Source organism: Pseudopipra pipra, chromosome 20 (assembly GCF_036250125.1).
Source record: "Pseudopipra pipra isolate bDixPip1 chromosome 20, bDixPip1.hap1, whole genome shotgun sequence".
Lineage (NCBI taxonomy): Eukaryota > Metazoa > Chordata > Aves > Passeriformes > Pipridae > Pseudopipra > Pseudopipra pipra.
Window position 1 is genome coordinate 2,098,862 of NC_087568.1, and position 27,202 is coordinate 2,126,063.

The window sequence follows — 27,202 nt, forward strand, 5'->3', positions numbered from 1 at the left end:
TCTTCATAACAACCCCCACCATTTCTGTTCTTCCCATATTTCACACAAGCTTTATTGTATTAAATATAATCAAAGCAAGGAGGAGGGTCAATGACTGGTCGTGATTGTTTTCGGAAATTATTGCACAACTACTTGGCTATTTAACATCGTTCCCTCGTTAATGTGCATCCTGGAGGAAGGAGCTCCTGGAGACACTGAAGGCACTGGACTGGCTCTGTGTCAAACCTGTTCTCAGACATGCACGTCTGCCATCGCTCTCTGCAGGGGATCCACAGCCCAGTAATCGTCCTCCCAGCCCAGGAACCAGCCGGAGAAGGTGGGGGGCTCGAAGCCCTGTTTGATGATGGTCACGGGGGTCCTCTTGTCGCGGTTGGAGGGGTCGGTGTCGATGTAGCGCTTGGCTGGGGAGGAGGGAACCTCACTGAGTGAATCGGGGCTGAATGGCCGCTCCACTTAACCAACCAACCCCCAGAAGTTTTCACCCTGTGGCCTGTAGGATGTGGATGGCCTGCCTCACGAGCAGACTGTGGGAAAGGGAGAAGGGGATAGTTCAGAGAGGAAAATGTGACATTACCAGATTTCAGTGCCTCAGTCTTTTCTTCTTCTTGGGCATCTTGCCCAATCCATACAAAGACCTAAAGAAAAAAAAATGCATATTAATTATTTCAGTGACACTCTCTGAAGGGGTGATTTAGACAAAGTCTCAGTGACCAGAGGGTGACACAGACCCGAACATCCCTGTGTCGGGTGTGCCTGGGGTGTTGATCCAGTGAGACCAAAGATCACTTGATCTAAGAAGCTTTTTGCCTGCATTTTATCTACAGAAATTGTAGATCTGTGAATGAATTCTACACTAGTTTAACACCAGGGGAAAGCAGCAGATGTTTGAACATTTTTACATAAAACATTAAAACTCAGTAAGTTGCCTTGTGGCTGATTTAAGCACAGTCTGTTATACAGCAGCACTGCTGGCTGTTGTAATTCGGGTCTTGATCTAGAGCCACTCTGTTCTTTGCTCCCCTTGTCACCCTGGAAACGTGAGGTACCTGATCCCACGTGTCAAGGAGCATCACATCATCTGTAGCCAGGTCATCCTGAGTCAGATCTCCAGGGACTTCTTCAATCTGGAAAACAGAGGGTTAAGGTGAGCACAGGCTTCAAGCACCACTTTACCTGTACAGGAGAAATAGCACAAAGGAAGAGCAGGGGTGACACTGATGGTGGGTGGCTCAGAGCAGCTGGGACTGAGGTTCCCCCAGCCTTGGCAGGGGGGTGTTGAAGTAACTGATGTCAGGGACTCACCGTGAAGCGCCCGCTCTTGTTGGAGCAGGCGAAGAGCCGAGGGGGGTGGGTGTCCATCTTCTTGTCCTTGAGCCGGGGCGAGGTGCGGTACGGGGCCTTCCCACCCAGGGCTGCCCAGAAATTGTCTGCAAGAGAGAGGCTGGTGCTTCACTTGTTCATGGAAACCACAGCAGGGTTATTATGGTTTGACTCGGGCTCCCCTGTGACCCCCTCACCTGGCTCTCTGCCCTCAGAGACCTGTACTGGGCGAGCTCCCAGGATCTTCAGCAGCTCCTGTGCTCCCGATTTCTCAGCGTTGCTGGCTCCTTGGCCAACCCACAGGTAGGCAGCAGAGGGAGTCTTCAGGACAAAGGCATCGTTGGAGTTCAGCTGACTGGCAGTAGGATCCAGCTGAAAAGAAGGATCATTGCAGGTGTCAGATGAAACCATCCTCTACCCAGAGCCCATTAGTTCAAAATAAAACCAGAACCTATCGTTGAATAACCCACAAACAAGACACTCCTGGGAGCATGTAAGGCTGTAAGATGTGTGTTCCCTGTATCCAGGTGATGAGTTAGACTTGCCACATGGGAAGAGCAAACTACTGTTTCTCTGTGATCTACAGGTGCACAGGACATGTAGTGCCTGCTCTGTCATTTTGCCAGTCTATGGCCACGGCAGGAGATGTAGGAGCTCACTGGGCAGCCCATGGCAGAGCAGTTCCCTGCTGGGACACTGCTCAGTCACTAACACCATCTCCTCCGTGTCAGCAAGTACAGGCCACCTTGAAGCTGGAAACTTGGGAAGTTACTGGAGTCACCTCCCCTGGACCTGTTCACTAGGATTTAATCTCTGTGTTGTTGCACAGGGTTTTGTGTGCATTTTCTTCCAGAGGAGTGGGACTCTGAACCTGTGTCCTGGCACAAGTTCCATGGGAATTTAGCTCTTCCTGCTTTCAGCATTGTTGTCACACAATGGGCTCAGCACAAGTCACAATGGCCCAGTCCTGTTCCATGGGTTCATGTTCCCATCAGGGCCTGACCAAACACCACCAGAGTTCTTCCCCTTGCACGTACCTCCACAGCTCTGGTGGCTCCGGAGGTGCTGGATCGGACCTGGAAGAGCCGCGTTTCCGCGGGCGCCGTCTGCCCTCCTTCCCTCGAGGTTCCCCCCTTGTAAACAATCAAGGGCTTGCCCCCAAACATGCTCATCAGGTGAGGTGGCTCCTTCCCTTGCACCACTCGTTTCTGGAGAGAAAGAAACATGCTGTCAGTTTGGAGCAGCACGAGAGGTACCAGAAATGGCCTTTGCAGCTGGAATATTCACACAGCACCCAGCTGGGGGCAGGGCTGCAATATAGGTATTATTCATTCCCACAGAGTTGGGGTTTGGTTTCTGCTGGGTTGTGTTTGTTCCTTTACCTGCACAGGGCTGCCTCCCAGCTCCTCATCCAGCTGCACCGTGAGGAAGGCAGAGGTTGCAATCTCATCCTGTGTGGAGTCAGCTCCCTGCCTGGGAGACAAGGCCAAATTCCAGCTTTATTTTCAGCCCTTCCAGACACACACACACCTTACAAACATCCAGAGGAGTTAAGGAAAACCTGAGTTACCAAACCTTCACTCAACAGGAAGGAGACATTGGTTGTCCTGTGTTGCAGCACAGGGATTACAGGGGGAGACAAGAACCTTTGCTAGATAAGCAGCACAGCTTCTGCAGGATCTCCAGCCCAGTCTCCTGTTCTTTCCAGCAGCCAGTTTAAGAACACAGCTGTTGGCACTGGGATCAGGAGTTACATGTGCAGCCCCTGGGCAGGCTGTGTCCCTTCGGGGTTCACTCAGGGGTTCTGCCTGTGCCCTCTGTTTGTTGAGGAGCAGCAAAACCACCCCTGTGAGCCTGACTGGAAAATTTCTCCATAAGGACACGGGCTGGGAACTGTCCCAGTCACAACAGCAGAGTATCAGAAGTTCCTCACAGTGATCTCAAAGGTGTAGGAACTCTGCAAAAAACAGCAGAGCTTGATCCAAAGAAGGGAGTAACTACTACTGGGGTGGGGGGGAATGCTAAAAAAAGCTAGCACAGGAATTCCCTCCATTGTTCCACTTCAAGTGAAACATCCCACACCTCTGAGGGAGTGTTTTGTTCACAAGGGATGCTTATCCAGGGTGAAATTTTACTCCCCAAAGCTCCTCTGTAAGTGGGGAGCAGCAGAGATCCTTTTTCCAGGCAGACCTGGCGTGCAGCAGAGCTCCCTCACCAGGTGTAGATGATCTGGCCCTTCCTGCCGTCGTGCTGGTAGTCGTACAGGATGATGTAGCTGTCCCCGCCGTAGAACTGCCCGTAGGTCGCGGGATTCACCGGCACCTTCTCGGAGCCTTCTATTCTCCAGATCTGGGGCGGGAGCAGCGGAGATGCCTCGTCAGTTCGAGCCCTGAGCCCTTCTCCCGCATTCCCCAAATCCCGCATTCCCCAAATCCCGCATTCCCCAAATCCCGCATCCCCAAATCCCGCATCCCCAAATCCCGCGTTCCCAAATCCCACATTCCCAAATCCCGCATCCCCAAATCCCGCATCCCGGCGCTCGCGGGGCTGCAGCGCCCCCTGCCGGGCCAGGGCCGACAGCGCCCCGGACCCGACAACGGGACAATTCCCATCCCTCTCCAGGGAAGGGAGCTCCGAGGCTTCCCGCGGGACTTCGGAACAGCCAAACCTTGGCCGGCACCTCCGGAGGGCGCTCAGCCCTTTCAGTCCCACCTCCAGCCCTGTCTGTACGGGCACAGGGTGGATGGGACAGGTGCTCCCACAGAATCACCCCCCACACGTGATGGCAACAGGTACAACAACCAGGAGGAGGAGGAATGAGGGAAACTGTGGGGTCAGAATTAACAGAATCACCACCACTTCCCTGCAGGGCTCTCCAGACCCTGCTGGCATTTCTGGTGTTAAACACTGCCCCAGTGCTCACAAAAGCTCAGTGCTGAGACAGCTCTCAGGCCTCCATTTGTCCCGCTGCTCTTGCAGGAATGCCACCGAGGGGCAAAGAGAAGTTTGGGAAGCTCCCCAGAGGGGTGCTGGCACCGCTGACCTGTTTCTTGCCGGAGCCATCATCCTCCATGCCGTGCTGGGCAGCCATGGCCCTGGAGCTGTGCAGAGTGGCCGCGTCGAAAGGGACCTGCTCGATCTTGGCAATGTGACCAGAAACGTGGGCCTGGCCCAGCCCCTCGGTCTGCTCCTTGTCCCGCCAGTTCTTGAAGAATTGCTTGAACAGAGGTGTCTCACCACTCTCAGGGAGGACTTGGATCTGAAATGAATGAGCCTTTAGAAGCATCTCCCCAAGGTTTATCTACCCCTTCTCTTTTGCACTCTTTGGAGAGAGGTCACGGCCAAGGTGAGAGTATCTGACACGAGAACATGAGCTGTCCTGGGGAAATGCTGTTTAGGGGAAGGGTTAGCCCAGGAGCACCACTGCAGTATCTCCCTGCAGAAAAGCAGATCACCCAAACCAGGAGCTCCCTGAAAGGCCAGGAGTGGAGTCTCCAGCCCGTGAGGCAGAGAAGTGACCCCGTGCTTGGGGTTGGTCACAGGAGGGCTGCACCTCCTTACCTGGGTATGTTTGGGGTAACCCATCTTGTCAATGAACTCAGAAGCTGTTTTCAGTGCTGCCTTCTTCTCCTCAGAGTTGGCACCTTTGCCTTTGATGAAAACAGAGAGAAAAGAGGTCAATTTTTTTTACCCAAAGAAGAAACTGCCCCAGGTACCTTTTGCAACAGTAGAAGGGCCAGGCCTCCCACAGAAATGATGCCAAACAGCAAATGACAAGTGTTTGATCTCTTTTGTGCCTTTTTTGATGGCTGAGAGAAAACACAACTGCCTTTCTACTTATGACATTAGCTCTTTTCTCCCTGGTTGTCTCTGGTACCTTTCCAAACAAAGATCTTCCCATCTGTGCCATGGTCCAGGATGAAGCAGTCATCTGTGCTCAGGGCTGCCTGGGAGAAGGGGTTCTCATCTGCCACCAGGGACACTGCCATGTTCCCAGCCCCATTGGAGACCTGTGACAACACAGCACAGAGGTCACACAAGGCACTCCCTGCTCCCCCCCCAGTTCAGAACTCAGGCAGGGGAAGGGAAATACATTTGAATGCACTGGCTCTGCAGGCACTATTGTTTTCAAACAGGATACCTCTGACACAGAAACAGTATGACAAAAACATAACACTTATTCTGAAGAACTCAAGTGCTTCCAGCAAAGCAGGTACTGCTGGGACTAAAGAGAGATTGGTCCAAAGTGGTAAATATCCTTGGTGCAAAGGCAGCCAAGAGACACCTTCTAGAGCCAACCAACTGCACTCGAGGATGGAGGGTAGCTGAGAACAGGCCTCCCTGAATCGAGTGGGGTTACTAATCTGAGCTTCTGTACTGATTAAGGGGTGAAGTTCCACATTACAAACCATTCTGGCAGAGATTCACCCCATCATTACTGTCTCCCTAAAGTCCAGAGTGGTGATAAGGACACCAAAAGCACGTGGACACGGGGTGTGAGCAACCAAGGCCCATACACAAAGCTTGATAAAAAGCCAACAGCAGAGTGAGGCAGGAGCAGGACTGGGATCAGCTCAACTCCTCTCTGCTATTCCAGCCCCATCTAAGTGAACAAAGAGCACTCTGTTCTCCCCAGTGTTATGTCAGGACCTCGTTACCTTGTAGAGCTTGGCCAGCTTTCTGTTGGCTGTGTCGGTTTTGGTCTCATCAGAAACTCCTGGTGGCAAAGTGGGCTTTGGTCCCAGGACCTCGAGAGAGAGAGAGAAAAATCATTATCAGCCAGTCCAAGGGGACCTTCATTCCCAGATGCTCCAGTCAAGGGAACAAGTAGGAAAAAATTCCAGACCAACAGAGTAAGTACCCCCTGATGTCCCAGTGACGCAGAGAACTGAGTCCGCACCGAGCTGTGTGATCACACCACTGACACTTCACAGGGAAAGACACCACTGAGCCTGCCCACCCATCCCACTGACCCTTCCACACAGCACCTTCCCCCTGCAGCACAGGCTGGAGCAGTGACTGACCTGGAGCATCTCCTCCCGCTCGGATCCCTCCTCGGACACGTAGACCTTGGCGCGGCCGTTGCGCTCGTTGTCCCGGATGCCCTTGGCCAGCACCGTGGCCTTGAGCCGCTCCTGCCGGTTGCTGTTGGAGCCACACCATTGGAAGATGTTCTGGGGGAAAGAGGAAAATCTGTCAGACTGTGACAACCCCCTTTCTGGATGGGATGGGACTCGATGGCTGGGACTGACCGATGTCAGGCTGCTTCAGACATCACCAGAGCAGGGCAAAAAAACCCTTCCATGACTCTGGGACAGCTCCTGCCCCTGGAAATCTGCCAGACCTGCCTTTTCCATGGTACTCACACTGCCCAGGTCCAGGATGAAACAGTCCCCTGTGTTGAAGCTGTCCCAGCTCACAGGGACCTCCGTGGCCCGCACTGTTCTCCTGCCTTTGACCTGCAGCAGCCTCTGCACAGTGACCTCGTTGGGGACCACGTGTCTGAAGCCAGAAGCAACACCACCAGCCTGAGGGGAAACACAGGGACAAGGATTCACACTGGGACTGCTGAAGAGTGTACTGCCATGTGTATAACATGTCCTGCCTACCACAGGTTATCCCAACCTCACGATTCACCTTCTCTGCTGATAAAGAAACACTTGGAATTCCTTATCCATGCAGGCAACAGGGCTCATGTCACTTATCCTCAAGAAAAGCACAACCACATTCAAGTGAATGAAAATAACAACAAATGAGTGGGAGATAAGCACGACAGAAAGCCCAGGAAAGTCTTAGACATGAGGAAATGTGGGCACTTTGCAAGCATTTGGCCTGATACCGCTTTCCTTGTGCCTTTGGACTCCTACAGACACAACTGCTCTTCACTGCATGTTTTCACTTCTGTCCCACTTCACTGTGATGGCAGAGAAGAGAAACTCCCACTACTGTTCATCTGCTTTACCCAAACACTGCACATGCTGAGGAGGAGGGTTCAGCACAGAAACAGTCTAGGGAGGTCAAACTGCTATGCAAGTGAGGAGAAGTCAAATCTCCTGGGTGGGCGTTTCCCATCAACTCTGCTGCTTTTTTAATTCATTCCAGGTGTCCTGGGACTGTTCTTTCCTCTGCTTCTCAAAGAAAAACAAAACCTTGATTCCTAAAATTTTCTGGGGCTTTTCTTGTGTATTATTAATTCAGCCAAATCTCTCCCAGTGGGATCTGCTGTTCTCCACCCTGTTCCAACTCACTGAAAACATCTGGCTGAGAATGGGTTTTAAGCAACTGGAAAAAGGGCACTTCTCACTCTCCTGAGACACGGGCGGAGGGCAGGGTGCCATTTGTTGCAAACTCCATTCCCAGAGGTGCCACAAAGCCCCAGTGAACACCCACCTTGTACTTGATGCCGGATTTGAAGTAGCCCAGGAAGGTGGGGGACTCGTGGCCCTGCACCTCGCGGTGCTGCACGGCCCTGCCCTGCAGGTGGTCGTCCATCTGCACCGTGAAGATGGCGGCGGCCCCTCGCTCATCCTGGGAGCTCTCATCACCTGAAACAGGGAAAGCCAACAGCTTGGAGGATGCTGCCAAAGGGTCTGGGGTTTGCAGGATGTGGGGGAAGCCTTGACATGGCCCTCTGTGACATTTACTGCAGCAGGCAGGTAGGATGGGAAAATCCCACTCCCTGAGTCAGGACAGTAACACCTGACCTCCACCCTTTGGGGCAGAAAGGATTTCAGCCACCCCTTTCACCTCAGACCTTGTCCTTCCTGTGAACCTCAGCAGAACAGGGACTTACTGTGTCATCTTGATCAGGAGAAGGTATTTTTAGGAGCAGAGGTGGCCCTACTCACACTGCAAATATTGAAGGTGAGCAGGGCTACACCCACCCCGAGCTGCACCCCCTGTGCTGCCAGCTGGGCTCTTTATCTCCTTGGGTGGCATTCCCTGGCCAGGGCAGGGGCAGTGGGAGGCTCAGGGGTCGCTCTGGGCTCCCCATTGCCAGGCCACTCCCCTCACTCACCCAGCCAGAAGTGCAGGTCGTACTGCAGGTTCCCGCTGCGCTGTTTGATGGTGTTCAGCACCAGGTAGGAGTCTCCTGTGAAGAAGTCTCCATACAGGTTTTTAGGCACTGGGACCAGGTCAAACTTCTCCACTCTCCAAATCTGAAGGCCGGGTTCCTTGCCAGCCTTCAGGAACTCGGCGTGTTCCACCATGGTGACAGGCTGGGGGGACAGAGGATGGGGCTCAGTGTGCAGAATACAGGGAAGGGTGTGTTTAAATTAAATTGCTTCTGACCCCTTAACTTACTGTTCCAGGCAACAAGTGCAAAGATTCCTTCTTTCTCTCACATTGATCACTGTTAATTTTCAGTTCCTGACTCACCCTTTCCTAAACTCTATTTTCTTTGTTTGTTGTCCACCTCTCTTGATTTTAATCTATATAATTTTCCTTATCAACCTATAACTTTTCAGTATGGCACATAAGTGAGGGGCTAATTCCCTTTCCTATAAATGCTGCATGACATCCCAGACTCTCGGAAACAAATCCCTTTTAACTGCACATTGCACATCTTGCACAAACATTGTTTACAGGTTTCCTAAAACCAGTGTGATCTTACCCAGCTCTTTCTGGAAAATGCTGTGAATGTCATCAGATTTAGGTAATGAACAGGTTTCTCAAAGCTCTTCTGTTCTGGCAAGTTACTTCAGAACTTCTGTGTAACTTGTCCCTTGTAGGAATGACAGTAATTTACACAACATCCTGTCCTAAGGACATTGCAATTTTGGTTTAATATGTTTATTGCCATCCTTATGCAATATATTCACACTGTGCAATATCCATTACTTTAACAAACATCATCAACACTTTTCCCTATTATAAAAGAATTCCCTTTGGTAATTCTGGAAGGAAATGGAATGTTTCTATTGCATTGGCAGTGAAGTTTGTCCATGGATCACATCATGCCTTGGGGTGCTATCAGGTAACAGGGAAGAAAACATTCAACTATTCCATTAGAAGCATCCAGTGTTTTGACAAAGAAGACAGTTCACAGCAGCTGATGGACAAAAGGACAATATGCCGAGCTTTCAAGGCAGAAATAAAGGATGTTACAAACTAGAAATCAAAACAGCAAGTTAGGTACCAGTGACTCCTAAGCTGAAATCAGATCTCAGAGATGGAGAACAATGAACTTCATGGCAGTGATTCCAGTCAGCTTCTCCCAAACTCCCACCTCAGAACCGCACAGACCCCCCACAGAGAGTTAAAAGACAGTGGGACTCTTACAAGTACCTAAAACCCAGAAGTTTTCCAGGGTTTAATTGGGATGTTAATCACTTACCACAGCTGAGAGCACAACAGCTGCTGTAACAACATATCCCAGCCCTGCCATGGACATGGAGCTGACACAGCTCAGCTTCAGAGCCATCGTGCAGAAAATGGTGAGGCAAAGATAATTGAAGTCCTTTTTGCCCATTTCTAGGAGCAAATGGGCTTCTCCCCTCTCTGCAGAAGCTGTGGGGAGTCCCAGCTGCCTCCTCTCGCTGCTGGGGCAGATGAAGGGCAGAAGCCAACCTTTTATCAGGGACAAACACACCCACCCCCTCGGCAGTGCAGGGGCGGAACGTGTTTGTGCAAACAGGGCTCTTGGAATCTCGGAGCCTCCTCAGCCACTCAGAGGCTGAATCCCAGCAGGCTCCAGCTCCAGACAATATGCTATCCATTACCAACAGCTCAGCGAGGGGCAAACGAGCCAAATATCCCGTCACGAGGCCAACGGGAGAGGAAGGAATTAAGAGACATCGGCAGCAGAGGCAACACTTTGTCAGCTGAAAGCTGGGACGTTGATGGGACACAGAGGAACAGCACGGCTGCTCCAGCTGGCACGGGATGCAGGGAAAGACTTTGGAGAAGACAAGCACTGAAAGGATTCATCTGAACAACCTGAGGGGGGAGGGAATACGGCCTCACCTCCCTGAACCTGTCAGAGGAGCAAGATGCAAAGTTCAGCCCCTGCTTTGTACCCGAATGTGACTTCCACACGTGCCCCTGTCAGAGTGACACTGTGGGGTTTGGGGTGGACCAATGGATTGCAGCTCCTGTGCTCACAAAAGGGTGTTTGGAGCTTGGGAGGCAACAGAACAACAGCTCATTCAGTAATTCAATCATTTCACAACCAAGTATTTCTGAGGGTGTAGCAACACCCCGTGCAGGAACACAAAGCCATCAAACCTACTCAGTCCAACGGAATTCCAACCCTGGCTGATTGTAGCATCCCAACCACCTGCCACCAATGAAGAGATCACTCCTCCAACCATCTCCCACCTCAGCAAACCCATCTGTCACATTTTCCAAGCATCTGCAGTGAGTAGACTGGGCAGGAAACTTTCCCTGTGGCCCTTCAGGAACGGAGCAGCCACACAAGGTGTGCTGCTGCTCAGTTCTGCTCTTAACAGGGGTGAATTCCTGACAGGAGGAGCTTCCCACTTCCAGAATCTCTCAGAGGATGCTTAAATAAGGGCCCAAACTCTCCAGCCACACAACAAAACTTCCACGAAGGACAGAGCAGACCCCACTTTGTGCTGTCTCCACTCTCCAGGAGGATATTTTCTCTTTTCTCCCTCAGGAGAACACTCTGTTTCTGTCTTGTCCGAGCTGATGCATTTTGTTTGGAAATGTCACCTTGGCAATGTACCTTTAAAAGTTTCACTGGAAATTCTCAGACTGACACAGGCAATAAAAACAATGTGTTAGTCCTGATGGTATTTCTGATCTCTGGGAAGGAAGTTCAGAGTGTCAGAGGTCTGAGACCCAGTGAAAAACATGCTGGAACCCTGACTCCAAGGAAGGCAGCTGGGAAAGGCTTTGGCAGCTGCAGGGAACCCAAACCAAGATGTCTGGGTTGCATAACATTAGAAAGAGATGGGTCCCTTCCAAATGGAAAAATACTTTGGGTTTTTTATTCATAAAAAACCTGTGTAGTGCCACAGCTGGGCAAACCTCACAGACTTTTTGAGGGCGGAAAGACCCAGGATCATCTTCTCTGTTACCATCCCACTGTAGGATGTACTGGAATCTGCAGATATATGTATACATGATAGTTTCGAAAAACAATTTATTTAGTCTTCTAATTAACTGGGCATTTTTTAATCCAAGCTTGCATTGCCAACAAGCTGCAGAATGTAAATACAGGCAAAAGCGGGAAAGAGGGCTGCAGTGAATAAATAGTGTTCTTTTGTAAAATGAATTAATCTGAGCCATTTCTGAAGGGAATAGGTGTGAATCTACCCCAACAGCTGGTGTGGTTTATGATTGCTGGCAGCAAATGTTGCATTGTTCAGTGGAGCCCCAGAAATGTGTGTTCTGGACGTTGTACTGAGGGCATTTGCCAGCTGAGATCACCAGGGCCCTACAAGAGGGATGTCCTGATGGAGACATGGAAAACAGGCACAGTGAGAGCTGCTCTGACTAAAACTGTCCAGCTCAGTCCCAGAAAGGGTGCTATGCAAGGCCAAGCTCTTATGCAAAGGGAAGTTATTTAAGGAAAACAAGGAAAGATCTTGGAATACAGGGTTTCGGCACAGATGGATCAGCTAAATGACACTTGGCTGTGCAGTGATAAAAACAAGAACTTGGGAGAAGAAATCCAATGATTTGAGCAACCAGGGGAAGACAACAACTTATTATGGGCTCCAGATGTGCAGTGACACAACCAGGACAGGGCTACCCAGGAATGGCTGTGCTGGAGCCTGGCTGAGAAACAATGCCAGGGGTGTCCTGCTGTGCTCCCAGCACAAACTGCAACACTGGGTACAGCACAAGTCTCTGTGCCTGGCCCGCAGACCAAAGGCAGAGTTTGGAGGCTGCTCCTCCAGGGCAGTGCTCAAGGATTTCCCTGAGGCTGGAAGCTGCTGGGTTCAGAGGAAGGGCCACCAAAGCTGCCACTGGCCCTGCTGTGTGTCCTCCCTGCCGTGGGGTGTGCGAGCCCTGGCTGCTGATGCTTCCCCTGCCTCTCATCTGGAGGCACTCGTTGTCTCTCCTGGTATCCAATCCAAAACACCTCTTTTTTCCACCCTGTAATCAGCAGCTCTCTTTGCCTCCCTCCCCAAGTCCTTCCTCTGTGCCCTGCACGTTCAGCTCTGTCTGTGCCTCCCCCTCCTCTGTCACAGCCCCCCTGTGCCCTCACAACCCGACTCCAGCAGCACTTGGGCCCTTTGTCTTTCCTCTGAATGTTTCTGCCAAGGAGTGCCCAGTTCTGCACTGCTCAGAGAGGGCCCAGCACAGCCAGACTGAGAGGAATGTCCTGTTCCCTTCGGGAAAACCTGTGGACACAGAGCCTGGAATCTCTTACTCTACCTCGTCACACTGCAAAGTCCATTAGAGGGAATAATTAATGCCTGGTTCCTCCACACCAAATATCCTCTCCCATCTTCACACCTACCAACACCTAAAGCATCTCATGATGTATCTAAACTATCTTTCTACAAAACAACATCATCCAATACTGACAGAAAAGAAAACCTTCATTTTATTAAGTAACTGGCCACTTACAAGAGAAAAATGAGCACAAGGGGTTTTTTTTTAGGTGGCAATTCACACCTGGATAAAATACGCACACACAGCAAGGACTTACCTGCCCAGGGCTGCTCAGGAAAGCTTGGCTGGATTAAATGAGGCTGAGACAAGCAGTGGCAGTGAGGTCACCACGTGGCTGTGCTCATTTGCAGCTCGGGCGTCTGCTGGTGACGGGTTCAGATAATTTGTCTAAATCTGCTGTGTAAACAAAGCCCACACAGGAAGGGCTGCAGCCAACACAGTGTTACACACAGAGCTGCTGCTCACTGCTGCAACTACTCCTGCCTTTCTGCATGGCTGAAGGGTGGCACTTTCAGAGCATTTAATGGGTGGCATCAAAATAACTCACAAATACAGACTGAATTTCTAAAGTATGGGGAGAGCAGCAAATCTTAGTGGAGTCTGTAGCCACCCTACAGTCATGCTGCAAAAATGCATATGATTGTATCTTGGGGGCAAATAGCTGCATTTCCACCCAACTCACTCTCTCTGTCCCTCTATTTATTTGCCAAACATTGCCCAGAGAATACAAACTGCTCCAAGGAAATAACAATATATGTCCTCAGGAAAAGAAAGCCTCACTTGTGTCCCAGCATTCCAGACCTCCTATACCAAGTGCCAGAAGAAGTAAATCACTGCTGTATTTCTGCTGCAGCTACAGGAAAACCCTAAATCCTTGTGTTTTGCAAGAGGCAAAGGGGTATAATCCTACTGGTACAATCAATCCAAGGAAATCAACAGGTTGTTCTTGCCACAGTAACAGCAGAGTAAGAGCTGCATTCTCCAGATCACTGTCTGAAACAGTGACACTGGAGATATCAATTAAACAAAACCACAAATGAAGTTATTTTCTTGCTCCAGGTTTAGCTTCTCAAAGTGCAGAATCTCCACTGCCTGACTGCCCACACAGCCATTTCCTTTTTCTCTGAGCCTCTGCAGATCCACAAAATCTCTGATGAACTTACAAAGATTGTGTGAGTGGCACCACAGGATCCTTGAAGTTCTGACAGTCAAAACTCAGGACGTTTTGCTGCGGAACAGGGAGGAAGGCAGAGGGTTCAGCCCAGGATTCCCAGCCATGACAGGCAATGGAAAGGAAACCCTTGTCTGTGCCTGCAGCCCCTCTGCCAAAGCAGGGTAGAACATCACTGACTCTGCAGTGAACCACTGAAAAGAACTCTGGGGGCACTTCAGCTTTGTTACCAAGGGGACAGGCATTGAAAAATATCTAAACCCATAGATTAGCTCGGTTTTCAGTCTCCAGGCAGCCTTGAATTCAAACACACACAAAACTAAACCCAACCCCTTTCCTTCCATGTCCTGAAGAAGCCAGTAAACAAAGCTTATTTGGGGTAAGAAAAAAGTGGCACGGGAGAGCCTCCTCCTACCCCAGCCATGGTGACTCCACAAACTATTTCAGCTCCTATTTGAGGAGCAGCACAGTTATTCCCAGCAGCTCCATCTGAACAGGCACAGCCACAAATCTAAAAGAATTCGAGCTGAATTGCCTAACTCAGATCAACAGCCCTGGACAGGAAGCCCAGCATTAGCTGTGAACTGGCAAGCAGGGTTTTTTTTTCATTTGTTAAGTTAAAATTCCTACCAAACCACTTTGGTGAATTAGAGGCCCAGAAGATTTGAGTATTGTTCACTTTTTCCAGCTGTTTGTTTGCACTGTGAGTCACATCAGCTCTATTCTGGTCTCTACCTTTTGAATAGACCCACTTAGTAAACACAGAGGGCTTGGTCATGCACAGAGGTGAAAACTTCAACACAAAAGCCTGAGTTTCTCCTCAGCTGCAGGGCTGTAAACTGGGAAGAACATTACTTACACCTGAGAAAGCTCTGGAGGATATGAAGGTCTCCCCTCTGAACACACCCAGATACAATCAGCTGATACAACTTCAGAGCCCTGCCTTGAGAGCATTCGTGAGAGCTGAATCATGCACTTAAACACACACAGCACAGGGAAGTCTGGATCACTGGCAACCACTGACTGCTCTCATTCAGTTGGGAGCAAAAATTAATCCTGAGTTAGGCTCAAACACAAATCATTTTGCTCAGCGCTGAAAAAATATCTTCTAGGAGTGCTTATGTAACACATAAGACATAAACCATGGTGTTAAAATGGGACTACCCCCCCCCCCCAAAATATGGCCCCTAGAGAGAGCTGGTGGTGACAGCCAGAACACATGAAGGGAGGCAGTGAAGACATGCCTGTGGTCAGCTGCAGGGAAATGACACAGATGTTCTTCCTCCAGTCACCAGGCCCTGACTGTGTCCAGGGGAAATCATCTGCAGCTTTGTGCAAACCCTGTCTCCCTGGAGAACGAGCCAATACATTCCTGTGCAGCACAGAAGTCTGTTCAATCCATGATCCATAAAATGAAGGAGAGAGTAATACATTATTGCCAGAGAAGAAGGGCTGGAAACCAGGAGAGAGTCCAAAAGGGAAGCGTGGAACGAGGCCTTCGCTCCACGTGCAGCATCAGGCACAGGCAGCTGGGGGAAAGGACTTACAAGTCACTGCTACCCACGGGACAGGGACAGAAGGACCTGCAAATGTTAGGGCTGAGTGTAAGAAGCACATAAATGACTTTTCTTAGGCCACAGCAGGGCAGGTCCCACAGCCCCTCACCAGCAGGACTGCACAGAACCTGCCTCCATCAGCTCCCACTCTCCACACCAGCTCCACACACTGTTCACCTTCCCACATCCAGAACCTCCCCAGGAGACACGAAGCAACTCCAAATTAACAGAAATTAGTTCACTTCATGCACATTCAAAACCAGGGTGCTCCCTCTAGGCCAGGGCCAAGGCCCAGGACGTGGGGCTGAGGGTTCCAGGGGCTCCCCTGCTGACAGGGCACACCCAGACCTGCTGGGGGGACAAAGGCCTGCCCAGCCCTGCCCAGCACACACCAGTGCTGGAGGCTCCTGCAGGCCCCAGCAGGGACAGGACCCCCCCTGGTTCCCCATTTCCCATAAAGCAGTTTCCCTCACAAACACCAACTTCCCAGTAAATCAGTGTGGAGCCAGAGGGCTGTTCCCAGCTCCAGCCCAGCCCTGGCAGCCCGGCTCCCATCCCGCCGGGCACAGCCACCAGAGGGCAATGCTGCCAACACACACGCCAAAATTATCCCAGCAAAGTGATTAACAGAGGGGAGTCCTTAATTTTATTTCATTTTAATTCAGGTTTTGGTGTGCAGGAACCACAAGCATTCCCAGAGCCAAGAGCCTGAAAGAAGGGAAAGTCCCGATGGTGTGAGTTGCTCCTCGCAGCAGCTCCGTCCATCTTGAGAGATCCCGGGATGATTCATTTCCTCCAGTGTTTTAAAGGCACTGTTTGGAATTGTAGCTGTGTTTTTACTGCGTGTGGAAACACTCAGTAAATAACATATGTTTAAACTTTGGGTTTGGATGGTGTCCTAACACAGACAAACGTTGTTTCTCCCTCTCCAACTGTGCTGGGACATCAGCTGAGATCAGTCCAGCTCTCCAGGTTCTCAGTGGGAGGTGAATGAGGAACAAGAGAGGAGAAGAGAAAAGAAAGGACCAAAACCACAGTCTGTAGTTAGAAAAGAACACTTCAAAACAGGCAAAAGGAAAAAAAAATATAAATCTTCAGAGCCCCTACCATCCAATCAGAATTTTGATCACAAAACCCTGACAACCTGGTTTGAATATCCTGACTGAGGATGCAGTTACCAAGTCCCAAAGTGGGGAAAACTGAACAAACCAAAATTTGGTCATTCTCCAGAGGAAAGTGTGAAATCCTTGGAATGCCAACCAAACCAACCACTCCCAAAGCCAGTGGCACCACCAGCTGTCCTTGATCCAACCTGGCTATTCCAATCTGGCACTTCCAGACTGTCCTGCACTGCAAAGCACCCCAGGACAAAGCTGCCAGGGCTCTCTTTGCCTCCACTAATGTCAGAGCTCTACTTAACCTTGCAAATGCAGCATTAGAGGATAATCAGAGATAAACACCCGCTGGGAAAGGCTGCTCCTGCCCTTCCTAACTTCTCTGACCAGGCTTTCCTTCCCTGAGCAGGTGTGAAGTGCTCAGAGCTGACATTTCATGGACACTGTCTGACCTGATTTCATCTGTGAGGGGCTTTATCAGTGCCTCATTGTGCCTTCCAGTGCCCTGGATCCACACATGGACCAGCAGAGCACAGACTCTGATGGACACAACTGGACCTGTGCTATGTGAGGGCAGCATTCCCTGCTGCCATCAGGACATTCCAGCAGTGCAGCTGGGTCTGGAGGGGATGGACATGGACACAGAGTCACCCAGCAGTGGCTGGCAGGCAGTAAGAGCCTGATGAATCTGCCCTGGCAGCTGCTGCACTTTTGCTATCAGGGTGTAGGACACCAGTGTAAATACTGGAAATCTGCCCACATCCGTGACTTCTTGGGAAGCAGGGATGAGGCAGCAGCATATCCTCTGAAATCCAGGCCTGGTGCATGCCCAGGCTGCTCAGACACCTCTACCACCAGTTCATTTACCTCTCCTCTCCTCATTTAAGCACCTGAGCGAACCTTCAGTTCAGAAACCCCTGACCCAACAGCTCCCAACTGCTGGAGTCCCAAGGACAGAGCCGAGGAAAACTGCCCCAGCACTTTCCAGCCTCCCCTTTGTCTGAACCCGTGCTGTGATCAGCGGGACAGCTCTGCTGCTGTGCCCCCGGGGCTGCCTGAGCCTGCCCTGCCTTTCCCACTGCCCCTGCTTTGTGGAGCCTCCTGCAGCAAAACACTTCCCCAAGTGCCAAACTGCAGCGTGCAGCTCAAGAGCTGTGCACTATCCCCACCTAGGGAGTCGGGTCTGACACAAGGAAACAGCTCCAGCACGGCTCCAGCTGAGAACTCCTGCGAGTTTAGTGCTTTTATGGGAAAAGAATTAATCATCCAGAGCATTTCTTTCCAATTCCCTCAGGCTTCTTAGTGTCTGAAGTGATTAATTAGTGATTAAGAGACAGAAAAGACACGGACTTGAACTGATGCTGGGAGAAGCAGAACAAATGACGTGACAGAGGTGCACAAAGAGCTGCACCAAAAGGAGAAGAAAAGATAACTTGAGGTTTTCTTCCTAATACAAAACCTCAATGACCTTTGAAAGGGTGTCACTGGACACCTTTTGAGTCTGGATCCAAAAGAGATTACAAGTGGCCATATAAAATAATAATATATAAAATTCTCTTTTCAGTTTGTATTTTTAGAAGGGATATCAAATACCTGGTCTGGAGAACCAGACAACCACTAATGAGCAGAAATAATACACAGCTTGTTACACACAGATCACCCATATGGGAATCTCCTGCCTTTTCAGGAAAAGCATTGGATAGTAATCAGGCAGAGCAGAGACACTCAGAACTTGATTATCCACATGACAGTTCCTGAGTGCTGGGGAACAGAAAACAAGAGCAGCTGTTTCTCCCAGGCAGTACCTGGTTATTGTGCCCAATCTACTTTGTGTCTGTGTTTAACCATGTTCTGCTTTGCTGCAACCAAACTGCAAAACTCGACCATTTCAGCTCAAAATAAAAATCTTGTTTCTTTTGGTGTCAGGATTCCAGAGCAAAACAGGGAAAGGGCTGGTTTGTGAAGCTGCACATTCCTGTCCAAAATCCTCTTTCACATACGTGCTACTCAGTAGCAACACTGATGTCTGAGACTGGGATTAAAATGGAAAACTTGTATTTGTAAGTGAGCTGAGAACAGATATAAATCCTGAGTACAAAATACATCACAGGGCTATTTTAAGAATGGTTTGGTTCCCACTGGGATTCTGTAAAACACCCAACCGACAACAAAAAGTTATTTTATCTGAATTTAGGGTGGGAGAAAGCACTGGCTCATGTGGGTCAGCTGCTTCTTGTCCCGTGGGAAGGCCTGTCCCTCTCCTCTGCCACAGGAGAGCACTCAGGGACACTGCTGACCATGTCACCAGCTCAGCAAAGGCCTGAGGCACTCACCAAATTATAGAAAGCAACAGCAAAAGCAGCCCTGTAATGGAACATGTCAGGCAGCCTTTTAGCCAGAGCTGGCAGCAATCCCCCTTGGTAACATTATCAGAACCATGAAACTGGATTGTGGAATGCTGCCATCCCTGCTTTGGTGATGAGAGGAACGAATTCACAAACGTTGGATTTGTGCCTGTGAAATCCAAGTTACATTAGCACCAGCAGCAGCATTTTTGCTTTGTCACCCTTTCCACATTGAGAAGCAGCCAAAGATTGATGGCTGGTTCGGTTTCCCCAGGGTTTTCCCCAGAGCACTGGAATTTCATCCAGCTGGAGAAAGCCTCCACTCTTAGGAGAGCAGGAGACATTCCCCTGGGGACATGGCAGGTACTCAGCTCTCACTAAAATTGTTATCTAAACTCTCAACCAACCCCTGGAAAATCCCTCCCTGTATTTAAACATTCGACATTTCAGCAGCTCACCATCCACCCCTGTCACCCAGGAGGTGGAAATAAAATTCCTGCCCTGTCTTCTCACTGAATTCCAGTGAAATCTCTGGAGCTGGACTTCCCAGCACTCCAGCAAGTCCAGTGATGGTGTGGATAGACACTGATCCCCCGGGCTGGTGCCGAGGCACAGGCCAGCATTCCCATTATCCACTGCTCCAGGGATGGACAGAGCTCAGCCCAGAGCCTGGAACCCCACCAAGCCCAGGCAGGGCTGTGGTGCCAACAGCAGCCATCCCATGGAGCTGATTAAACTGGGCTGACTTCTGCTGCTCTCTGCTCGTGGCACAGGCTAAGCTGTGATCTCCCACCTCTCTGGAGTAAAAACTATGGAATAAACTGTCTCATGGACAAGAGAAACCAGCTGCAACAGCCAAGGTTGTGCGAGACCCATTCCTCAGTACTTGGGTTTCCCTTCATTTTTCCAGATGGATGTTACACAATGTTCTGTAAAACAGTTTGAGAAACCTAAAGGAGAAGAGACATTTCAGGAACCCCCCACCCCAGGACACCCTGAGCTGAGCCATGCCATACTCCCACAAAGGAAATACAGGAAAATTTGGTTTGCTGATAAACTTGCATCATGCAGAGTTGGTAGTGGAAAATGGAAATTGTAATGATCAGTAAGAAAAATAAGAGACTTAAGGGGAAACAATGCTAGTATCATCCTTGTTAGCAAAGTCGGATTTTTTACATCCAAAAGCAAATAACATTCAAAGCAGTTTTATTCCAAGAGGATCTACTTACTAATGAGGCCTCCTTGAAACAAGTCATCCCCATAACTTTTTTTTTTTTACCACTCTTCCTAGGAAACATTTTAAATACGTTTTCAGTGTCCACATCTTTGCGGAATTTCTATTCAAACAGAGCTTTCAAACATTCTTCCCCCAGGCAAAGAACAAAGCAAACAAACCCCCGCTGTTCCCTTGGCCGCTCGCTCTGCTTTCACCGGCGTTTGCGGGGGGCTCCTCCGGCCCCCCCGGCCCCGCACCGACCGACGGACGGGAAGGGCTCGGCGGCACAGCCCGGCGGGACCCCGCAGCAGCTGCAGGGATCGCCCCAGGACGGGATCCCGGCGCCGCGGCCGCCCCTTCCCTCCCCCGGCCCCCCCGAGCCCCCGCGTTCCCTCTAAAGGAGGGGACCCCCGGCAGCCGCTCCCGGCCCTACCTGGTGCCGGCACTCGCGGGGCAGAGGCTGGGCAGGGCCGGGCAGGGCCGGGCACAGCCGGGCAGGGCAGGGCAGGGCAGCCCCCGGGGCGGGACCCGGCGCACCCCCAGCTCCGCCCTCCGCCCGCCCCCGCGGGGCGCGGCTGCGGCACCGCCGGGAGGGCACCGGGACCCCGGGCACGGGTACCCGGGCACAGAGACCCCGGGCTCGGGTACCCTACAGTGCCGGTACCGCCCGTGCCCTCCCTGCTGCCGGGGGCACCTCGCCCTGCCCAGGCCCTTGGCCTTCCCAGTGGATCCGGGCTGGAGGAGAGGCTGTCCCTGCCCTCCCTCCCTCCCGGACAGCCCCGCTGGCACAGGGCTGTGAGTCAGGGCTGACCGGGGGCATCATCCCGGGAAACGGGCACCAGCGAGTTTGGGCAGCGCTCGGTGCTCCCGCCCCCTGCTCCGCTCCCGCTCCTCGTGCCTGCCCGGCGCTCCCGAGGGAACAAGGCGCTGTTGAGTCCCCGGACAAAGCCGCCCTTCACCGGGGGCCGGGGGAGGCTCAGGCTCGGTGCCGTGTGCCCTGGGCGGCGGGGCCGGGTGGCTCCATCCCGGCACTGGCACAGGCGGGAGGGGAGGCCAAAGCACAGGCTGAGGCCACAGTTTCCACGTGGCACCCGGAGCCAGGGCTGCGGGATTTGGGCCGTGGCACACACGGGGTCCGTGTCCCTTCCCACGGCCCTGGCAGGACCATAAGCAGCTTTTCCCTGAGCTCCACTTCACCCATTTCCAGCTCTAATGGCCACAGCCTCTCTTCCCGACTCAGCCTTCTCCACCCTTCTACACTTCTGAGTGTCCATATGCTGAGGTTTGTTCTCTTCTCTGGGTGTCAGTAGCTTTTCCCTGGCTTTATCCCTGTCACACTGATTTTCTGTTGAGCTGGGATTTTTCTCGTGGTGTGGAAGATGCTGCAGTAACTGGCAAATATTTCCCTATTTCTTAATATATCATTCTCAGCTGTTGGGATGAGTTTGCTTCTGCCACATCCTCCCACCTCTTCACTTCCAGATAATGTTTTGATGATTTGTTACATGAATTTCCTTGTTTGTTTTATCTGCTTTCATGCCAGTCTCTGTGTGTCCACACAAACACAGGGAGCCTGTAGAACTGTCTCCTTATATATTATAGTCCTTAATCAAACATCTTCCCCGATCCAGTGTGGAATGTCCCAATAAACCCTCCGTGTGGTCTGGGAGGTGTCAGAGTTTCAGAACATCATCCTTGCAAGACTGAGCACCCCTGGGCACGGTGTGTGTAGGAGTGTGATGAACAAAGTGGGATGACAGGGGTAATAGAAGTTAAAATTGTTGGTTAGATAACCCAGTTAAGCTCCTAAGAAATTCAACACAACATTAAATTACTTATATATTAAGTACACACACGAAGACATGGACTTTCTGGCTCATGGACAGAGCACACTCATCCCTCCTGTGGTGATTGTCTTTGAAGCTTGAGAAAGGAACATGATCCTTAAAAGCAAAATAGTAACCATTTCTGTGAAACATCCCATGCAATGACACAGCTGAGAGCTCCTCATCCACTGTCCACCCTACTCAGAAACAACAGACATTTCTAAATTGTTGCATTTTCTCCATAGTTTTTCCTCCATACTCCAAGTGAGTCGTGGCAAATCTAAGGCAGGCAGGGAGGCCACAGCCAGCTGTTGTTTTTCTTTGCCTTTCTCCATCATGTAATCAGAGAACTGTCTTGTGCTCTCGAGAGGAGCACTGTACCGAGACAGTGCCACCCTGCAGTGGGTGCTCACAAAAAGGGTTTCTATGCCACCAACAATGCCCTCAGTGCTGCTGGAGTGGCACGGGAGTGGAACAATGCCACGGGGAATGATAAAGCCAGTGGTGGGTGTTTCTCCTCTGCCGTGGCTGTAACTGAAGAAGATTGTTGTTATGCTTTTGTGTATGAGAGCATTAGCATCCAGAATATTTTAGCAGGGCTAAAAGCCACCTGCCATTTTGATTCCGTGGGCTGGGAGAACTGTGCCCAACCAGGGCAGTGGTAAAACCTTCATTAAATCAGGAACATCCTTTGCAAAGAGGCACCAACACTGTGCCACAGTCACACAGATTTTTATAACTTAAATTTATCTCCTTGATGTTCTGCACTGTGTTCATATCAAGCACAGGTTCTGTTTAGAGCTCCAGAGGGACAGTAGAGATAATAACTAAGGGAAATTCTACTCTTTCAAAATGTTTTTCATCCCAAATGTAAATGTTTTAGTTCTGTTCTTGATTAAAAATAGAGACATAATATAGTGCATAATATGACTTGCATTTGTAACACAATCATTACACAGCTAAACCACAGATTCTTTACCTGTCCCTCAAACATGATTAATGTCAAATGATTTAACCTTTTAAAAACACTGTGTTCAGTTTTTGGGGTTCTTCTAAGCACTGTTAAATGGTAATGTTTCCATGGAAATTTTAGGTCCCAGTTTCCACAACGACTGTATTCAACTGGAAATGCAGCCCCAGCTGTGCTGTTGAGTGTTCAAAGGTGAGCCTGGCACACTGAACCAGCCGAGGGAGTTGCTTTTCAGGAAGAAACCTCTCACAGGAGAGTGGGATGTGGAATCTAAAGTAGAACCAGGATAGTCATTGATGTCAGGAGGAGCCTTGGGAATCGCTGTGAATGAGAAGGGTGTAAAGTTTTTCAGGCAAACTTGTGGCAGTTTAATGCTTTGCAAAGTCCTGCTCTGTACTGTCCTCAGGGAAGGAAATCCCTTGGGATGGTGCCCAAATCCCTGAGGGTGTTTGCTGGCAGCTCCAGGGGTCCCTCTCTGTGCAGGAGCAGCTCTCTGTGGGGCAAATCTTGCCTTGTGTAAGACTTGACTCACCCAGTTGTTCCCCACTGTCAGGATCTGGGCTCTGGGCATGTTGTCATGTCAACCAGGAAAACCACAGCACTTGCATGGCTTTGAAAAGCAGATGCTGGCATTTTGCAGACACTTCTATTGCTGCAACAGTTGGGGTTGGGCTAAAATAGAAGCTACTTGCTCATGACACGTACACTGACTGCTTGGGGAGAAGAGAACCAGGCAGCAGAGCTGAAATGTGACCTGCAAAATAAGTCAGATAAACCCAGTGAAGCTCAGATTTATCTTAAAGGGATAAAAGGGGTCACAGGGAGCACTGGCCCCATCAACTGCTGCTGCATTTGAAAGTATTCCTCAATATTAGTGTGGAAATCCAGGTGGGAAAGGGGTGAACTTCCACTCTGTCCCTCCATTCCCTGCCTTCCATGAAATATTTACAGAGAGAATCCAGCTGAGCTGCATCTATGTGCACAGGAATTACCACTGGCCCAAATTTTCCACTGGTATTAATAAGTTCAATTTGAAGCACTGAGACTGTAGAAGTGCCAGTGAAAACATGGGTTTGGGCTGCCTGCTTTACATGATATGAAGGAACTGAAGAGATAAAGAAGGAACTAAAAAAAAAAAAACTGACCACAGGGACATTTGTACAGACACCACAAAACTGAAATAGTAAGAGATGAAAGGAGAACTGGGCAAGTCATACTTAAAATACAAGTAAAGACCAGTTAGTCACCTCAGACCAATGCAGTGTTATGTGATCAGCTCCCACAGAAGTGCATTTCAAAATAGTTCCTGAAAAATCCCATGTTTCTCCTTTCTCTCTGTGCCTACATGAACTTGAAGAAAGCCAGAAAATTGGGGTTCAGGGGAAGGAGACAGACAGACAATCAGGTCTGGATGAACCTTACTTAAGCTGCCTTTTGCTCCCTGTGTTTGGGACCTGACAGTTTAAGTTCTGGCAGTCTGGGCTCCAGATTTTCCGAACTGTTGCTAATTCCTGCACCCACATTGCCCTGGAAGTGTCAGCAGTGGTTGTTTCCTGGAGGTGTCTGTCCAACAGGGCTGGTTACAACAGGCCTTCTTGCTGCTGCCCTCAGGAAAAACAGTGCTGTAGAGAAAAAATGACTGGGGCTTTCTGTGCTGCTCAATCCCATGTTCTTCATCAATGCTGACATGTAATTTAATCATATTTTAAAAGTATTTTAAGGGCTGCATTCTAAAGAGGGGAGCAGATACTACAGAACATCGTGTGTAATTCATTTGAAAAGAAGAAAATCCTCAACCCTTCTATCAGCTGCATTAACTTGGAGTCTTTACTTTTCCTGGGGTTTGTGGTACAAAAATAAACCCAAGAGCAGAGCTCACATGACCAGAAAATGTGGATGCTGTTCTTCCTTCAGGAGGAGACACGTAGAGAAGGCTTTTGAAGAGCAGGCTGGGCTGACCCTGCACAAATCCCCAGAGCAGGGTGGGACCACAGGCAGCGTCCCAGCTCTGGCAGTTGGGCATTGCTACCAATTTAGTGGGTTTTAATTACTGTCCTTAGGTTCTGTCCACGTGTTCAGGGTGAACAGGCTGAAGTCAGCCTTTTCTCAAGAACTGCTGCAGTTTTTCTGAGCACTCACGAGAATAAAGAATCAAAGAAATCCAGATGCTGTTACTTGATCTGTCTCACTCACATCTTTAAACTTTAAACTGTACAGGACTATCTGAGAAAAGCGTACAAAATGATCCAAACCCAGGAGCTTTAAAGCAAATCTCTGCTGCCTTTTACCTCATCTGAGAAAGGAAGGCAGTTTTATACAAAATGTTTGGGAGTTTTAGATTACAAAAGCTGGATCTTACTCATATTTAGGTAATGGCTTGTAACTGTCTTTGTTGCAGGTAAGAAATAACAGTAACTATATTCCAAAACTGCTGTGCAGTCCATCGCCCTTCCCAGGGGATAATTCCTGTCCTGAATTCCACCTCGCTCACCCCATCCCACTAATTCTCCCAGGGCTGAACCACGGATAGAAGAGTAATCAATGGGTTTTGTGTGGGATATTTGAGCCATTTGGAATCTTAAAACCTGTCAAGCAAACCTTACAGTGTCTGTGTTAACAGAACAGTATTTGGGGCAATACCAAGGAACAGGATTATTTTTCCAAGGCAGTAAAACCAGACTGTAACTGTGTCAAAACAGCCAGATCATTCTCCACTTAAAAGACTCCCTCTCGTGGAAATCATTCTCACTGGCCTGTTTTGACCTATTTTTTTCTAGTAAAAGTCACTCCATATAAGGTCTTGCAAGACTTGAGAGGGTTTCTGTTGCACAGTGTCACCCGTTTTGAAGTCAGAACCCCGACAGCAGCAGGCAGGAGTCCTACATCTGGAGCAGACTGCCAGCAGATTTTGTATTTTGCTACTTGGGTCTTTGCTTTTTATTACTCAGAGATTTATTTATTTATTTTTTTAGTAGGTAGAGAAAGGGGAAAAAAATTCTAATTGCTTTTTATCTGTGATTTTCACCCCGTGTAAGAGGCTTCTGCCCAGGTACCAGGAAGTGTTATCCACCACCCAGGGCCTCCCTGGTGGGGGTGGAGTAATAATTAGGGTTTGGGTGATTCATGGGAAGCAGAGGATTCCCTGCGTGTTGCTCCACTAAGAAAATGGAATTAGTAATGTCACAGAAACAGAGGTGGAAAATGCCCACTCTGGAAATGCACTCCCACAGAACTGTGTCATGGGGAAGCTGCAATACAAATCCTGGCCAGTGACCCACAGGAGATCTCGATATTTTCCATAATGTGTGGGACTGAAATAAAACCCTTATTGTCCCCTGGTTGTCTGTCAGGAGAGGAAATCACATCATTTGGATTCCATGTCCACGTATTTGGGCAGGAATTCTGCTGTTTTCCATCACACTTAAGCCCCAACCAACTCTCAATCCTAAAATAAGTGGGATCCCCCCACATGCTTTAATTGAAGCTCTTGGCTTTTGTGGCACTAAAGCTGCCAAAGCATCGTGTTCCCTATAAATATAATTAATAAAATATAAATTATATACAATCTAATAAATATCCAAATAAATACTATTAATAAAATATAAATAAAATCTATAAAGAAATACAATTAGTAACATATAAGTAAATCTAAAAATCTATTAAATATATAAATAAATACAATTAATAAAACGTAAATAAAATAAATTATATTAAATATATAAACAACGTAATTAATTTAATATAAAATAGATAAATTTATTAAATGTACACATAAATATAAATATTTATATTAAAAATTATATAAAAATATAAATAAATATATAGTTACATTAATTATATAAAAATATAATTAATAAAATATATAAATACATTAAATGTGTAAATAAATATAATTAATAAAATATAAACAAACATATAAAAATAAAATATGAAAAAATATATTAAAAATAATGTTACAAGGGACGGACGCCGAGCACTGCAGCCCCTCACTGTGGTGGAGCCCCGTACCTGCATCGCGCCGGGCTCTTCTTCCTCGCACCATTTCGTGGCGGGGCTTTGCTGGGGGCCTTCCAGGAGAATCACTGATCGCTTCCTCGCTTTTTCCGTGAGGGGAAAAGCGGGTGAAAATCTGGGATTTTTCCCGGCGGGCTCTTCCCGTTCCCGCCCTGAGGCGGTGCCGCCGCCTGAGGGCGCGCGAGCGCAGGGGGCGGGGCGAGGATGGGGCGGGGCCGAGGGGGGCGCGAGGGGCGGGGCCACGCTTGAGGCGCGCGCACCGCCCGCCCCTCACGCCCCACCTCGGCCCCCGCCTC

At 49.5% G+C, this 27,202-nt stretch overlaps 1 protein-coding gene across 3 annotated transcripts; it reads right to left on the reverse strand.

The window, feature by feature from the left end:
- Positions 1 to 36: 36 nt before the first annotated feature.
- On the reverse strand, positions 37 to 27,066 carry GSN (gelsolin). 3 transcript variants are annotated; one of them, XM_064676633.1, is made up of 17 exons: positions 26,901 to 27,066; positions 8,339 to 8,540; positions 7,711 to 7,865; positions 6,687 to 6,848; positions 6,345 to 6,494; positions 5,979 to 6,068; positions 5,198 to 5,330; positions 4,882 to 4,970; positions 4,364 to 4,579; positions 3,536 to 3,669; positions 2,703 to 2,793; positions 2,358 to 2,528; positions 1,518 to 1,692; positions 1,303 to 1,427; positions 1,047 to 1,124; positions 575 to 635; positions 37 to 401 (listed from the first exon to the last, which is right to left on the reverse strand). In XM_064676633.1, exons 1-17 carry the CDS (start codon positions 26,904 to 26,906, stop codon positions 232 to 234), a joined length of 2,208 nt encoding a protein of 735 aa, XP_064532703.1. In that variant the 5' UTR covers positions 26,907 to 27,066; the 3' UTR covers positions 37 to 231. The 3 variants fall into 3 exon arrangements, with proteins under 3 accessions (XP_064532703.1, XP_064532704.1, XP_064532702.1); XM_064676634.1 differs by lacking the exon at positions 26,901 to 27,066 and adding an exon at positions 20,530 to 20,588; XM_064676632.1 differs by lacking the exon at positions 26,901 to 27,066 and adding an exon at positions 9,659 to 9,882.
- Positions 27,067 to 27,202: the final 136 nt, after the last annotated feature.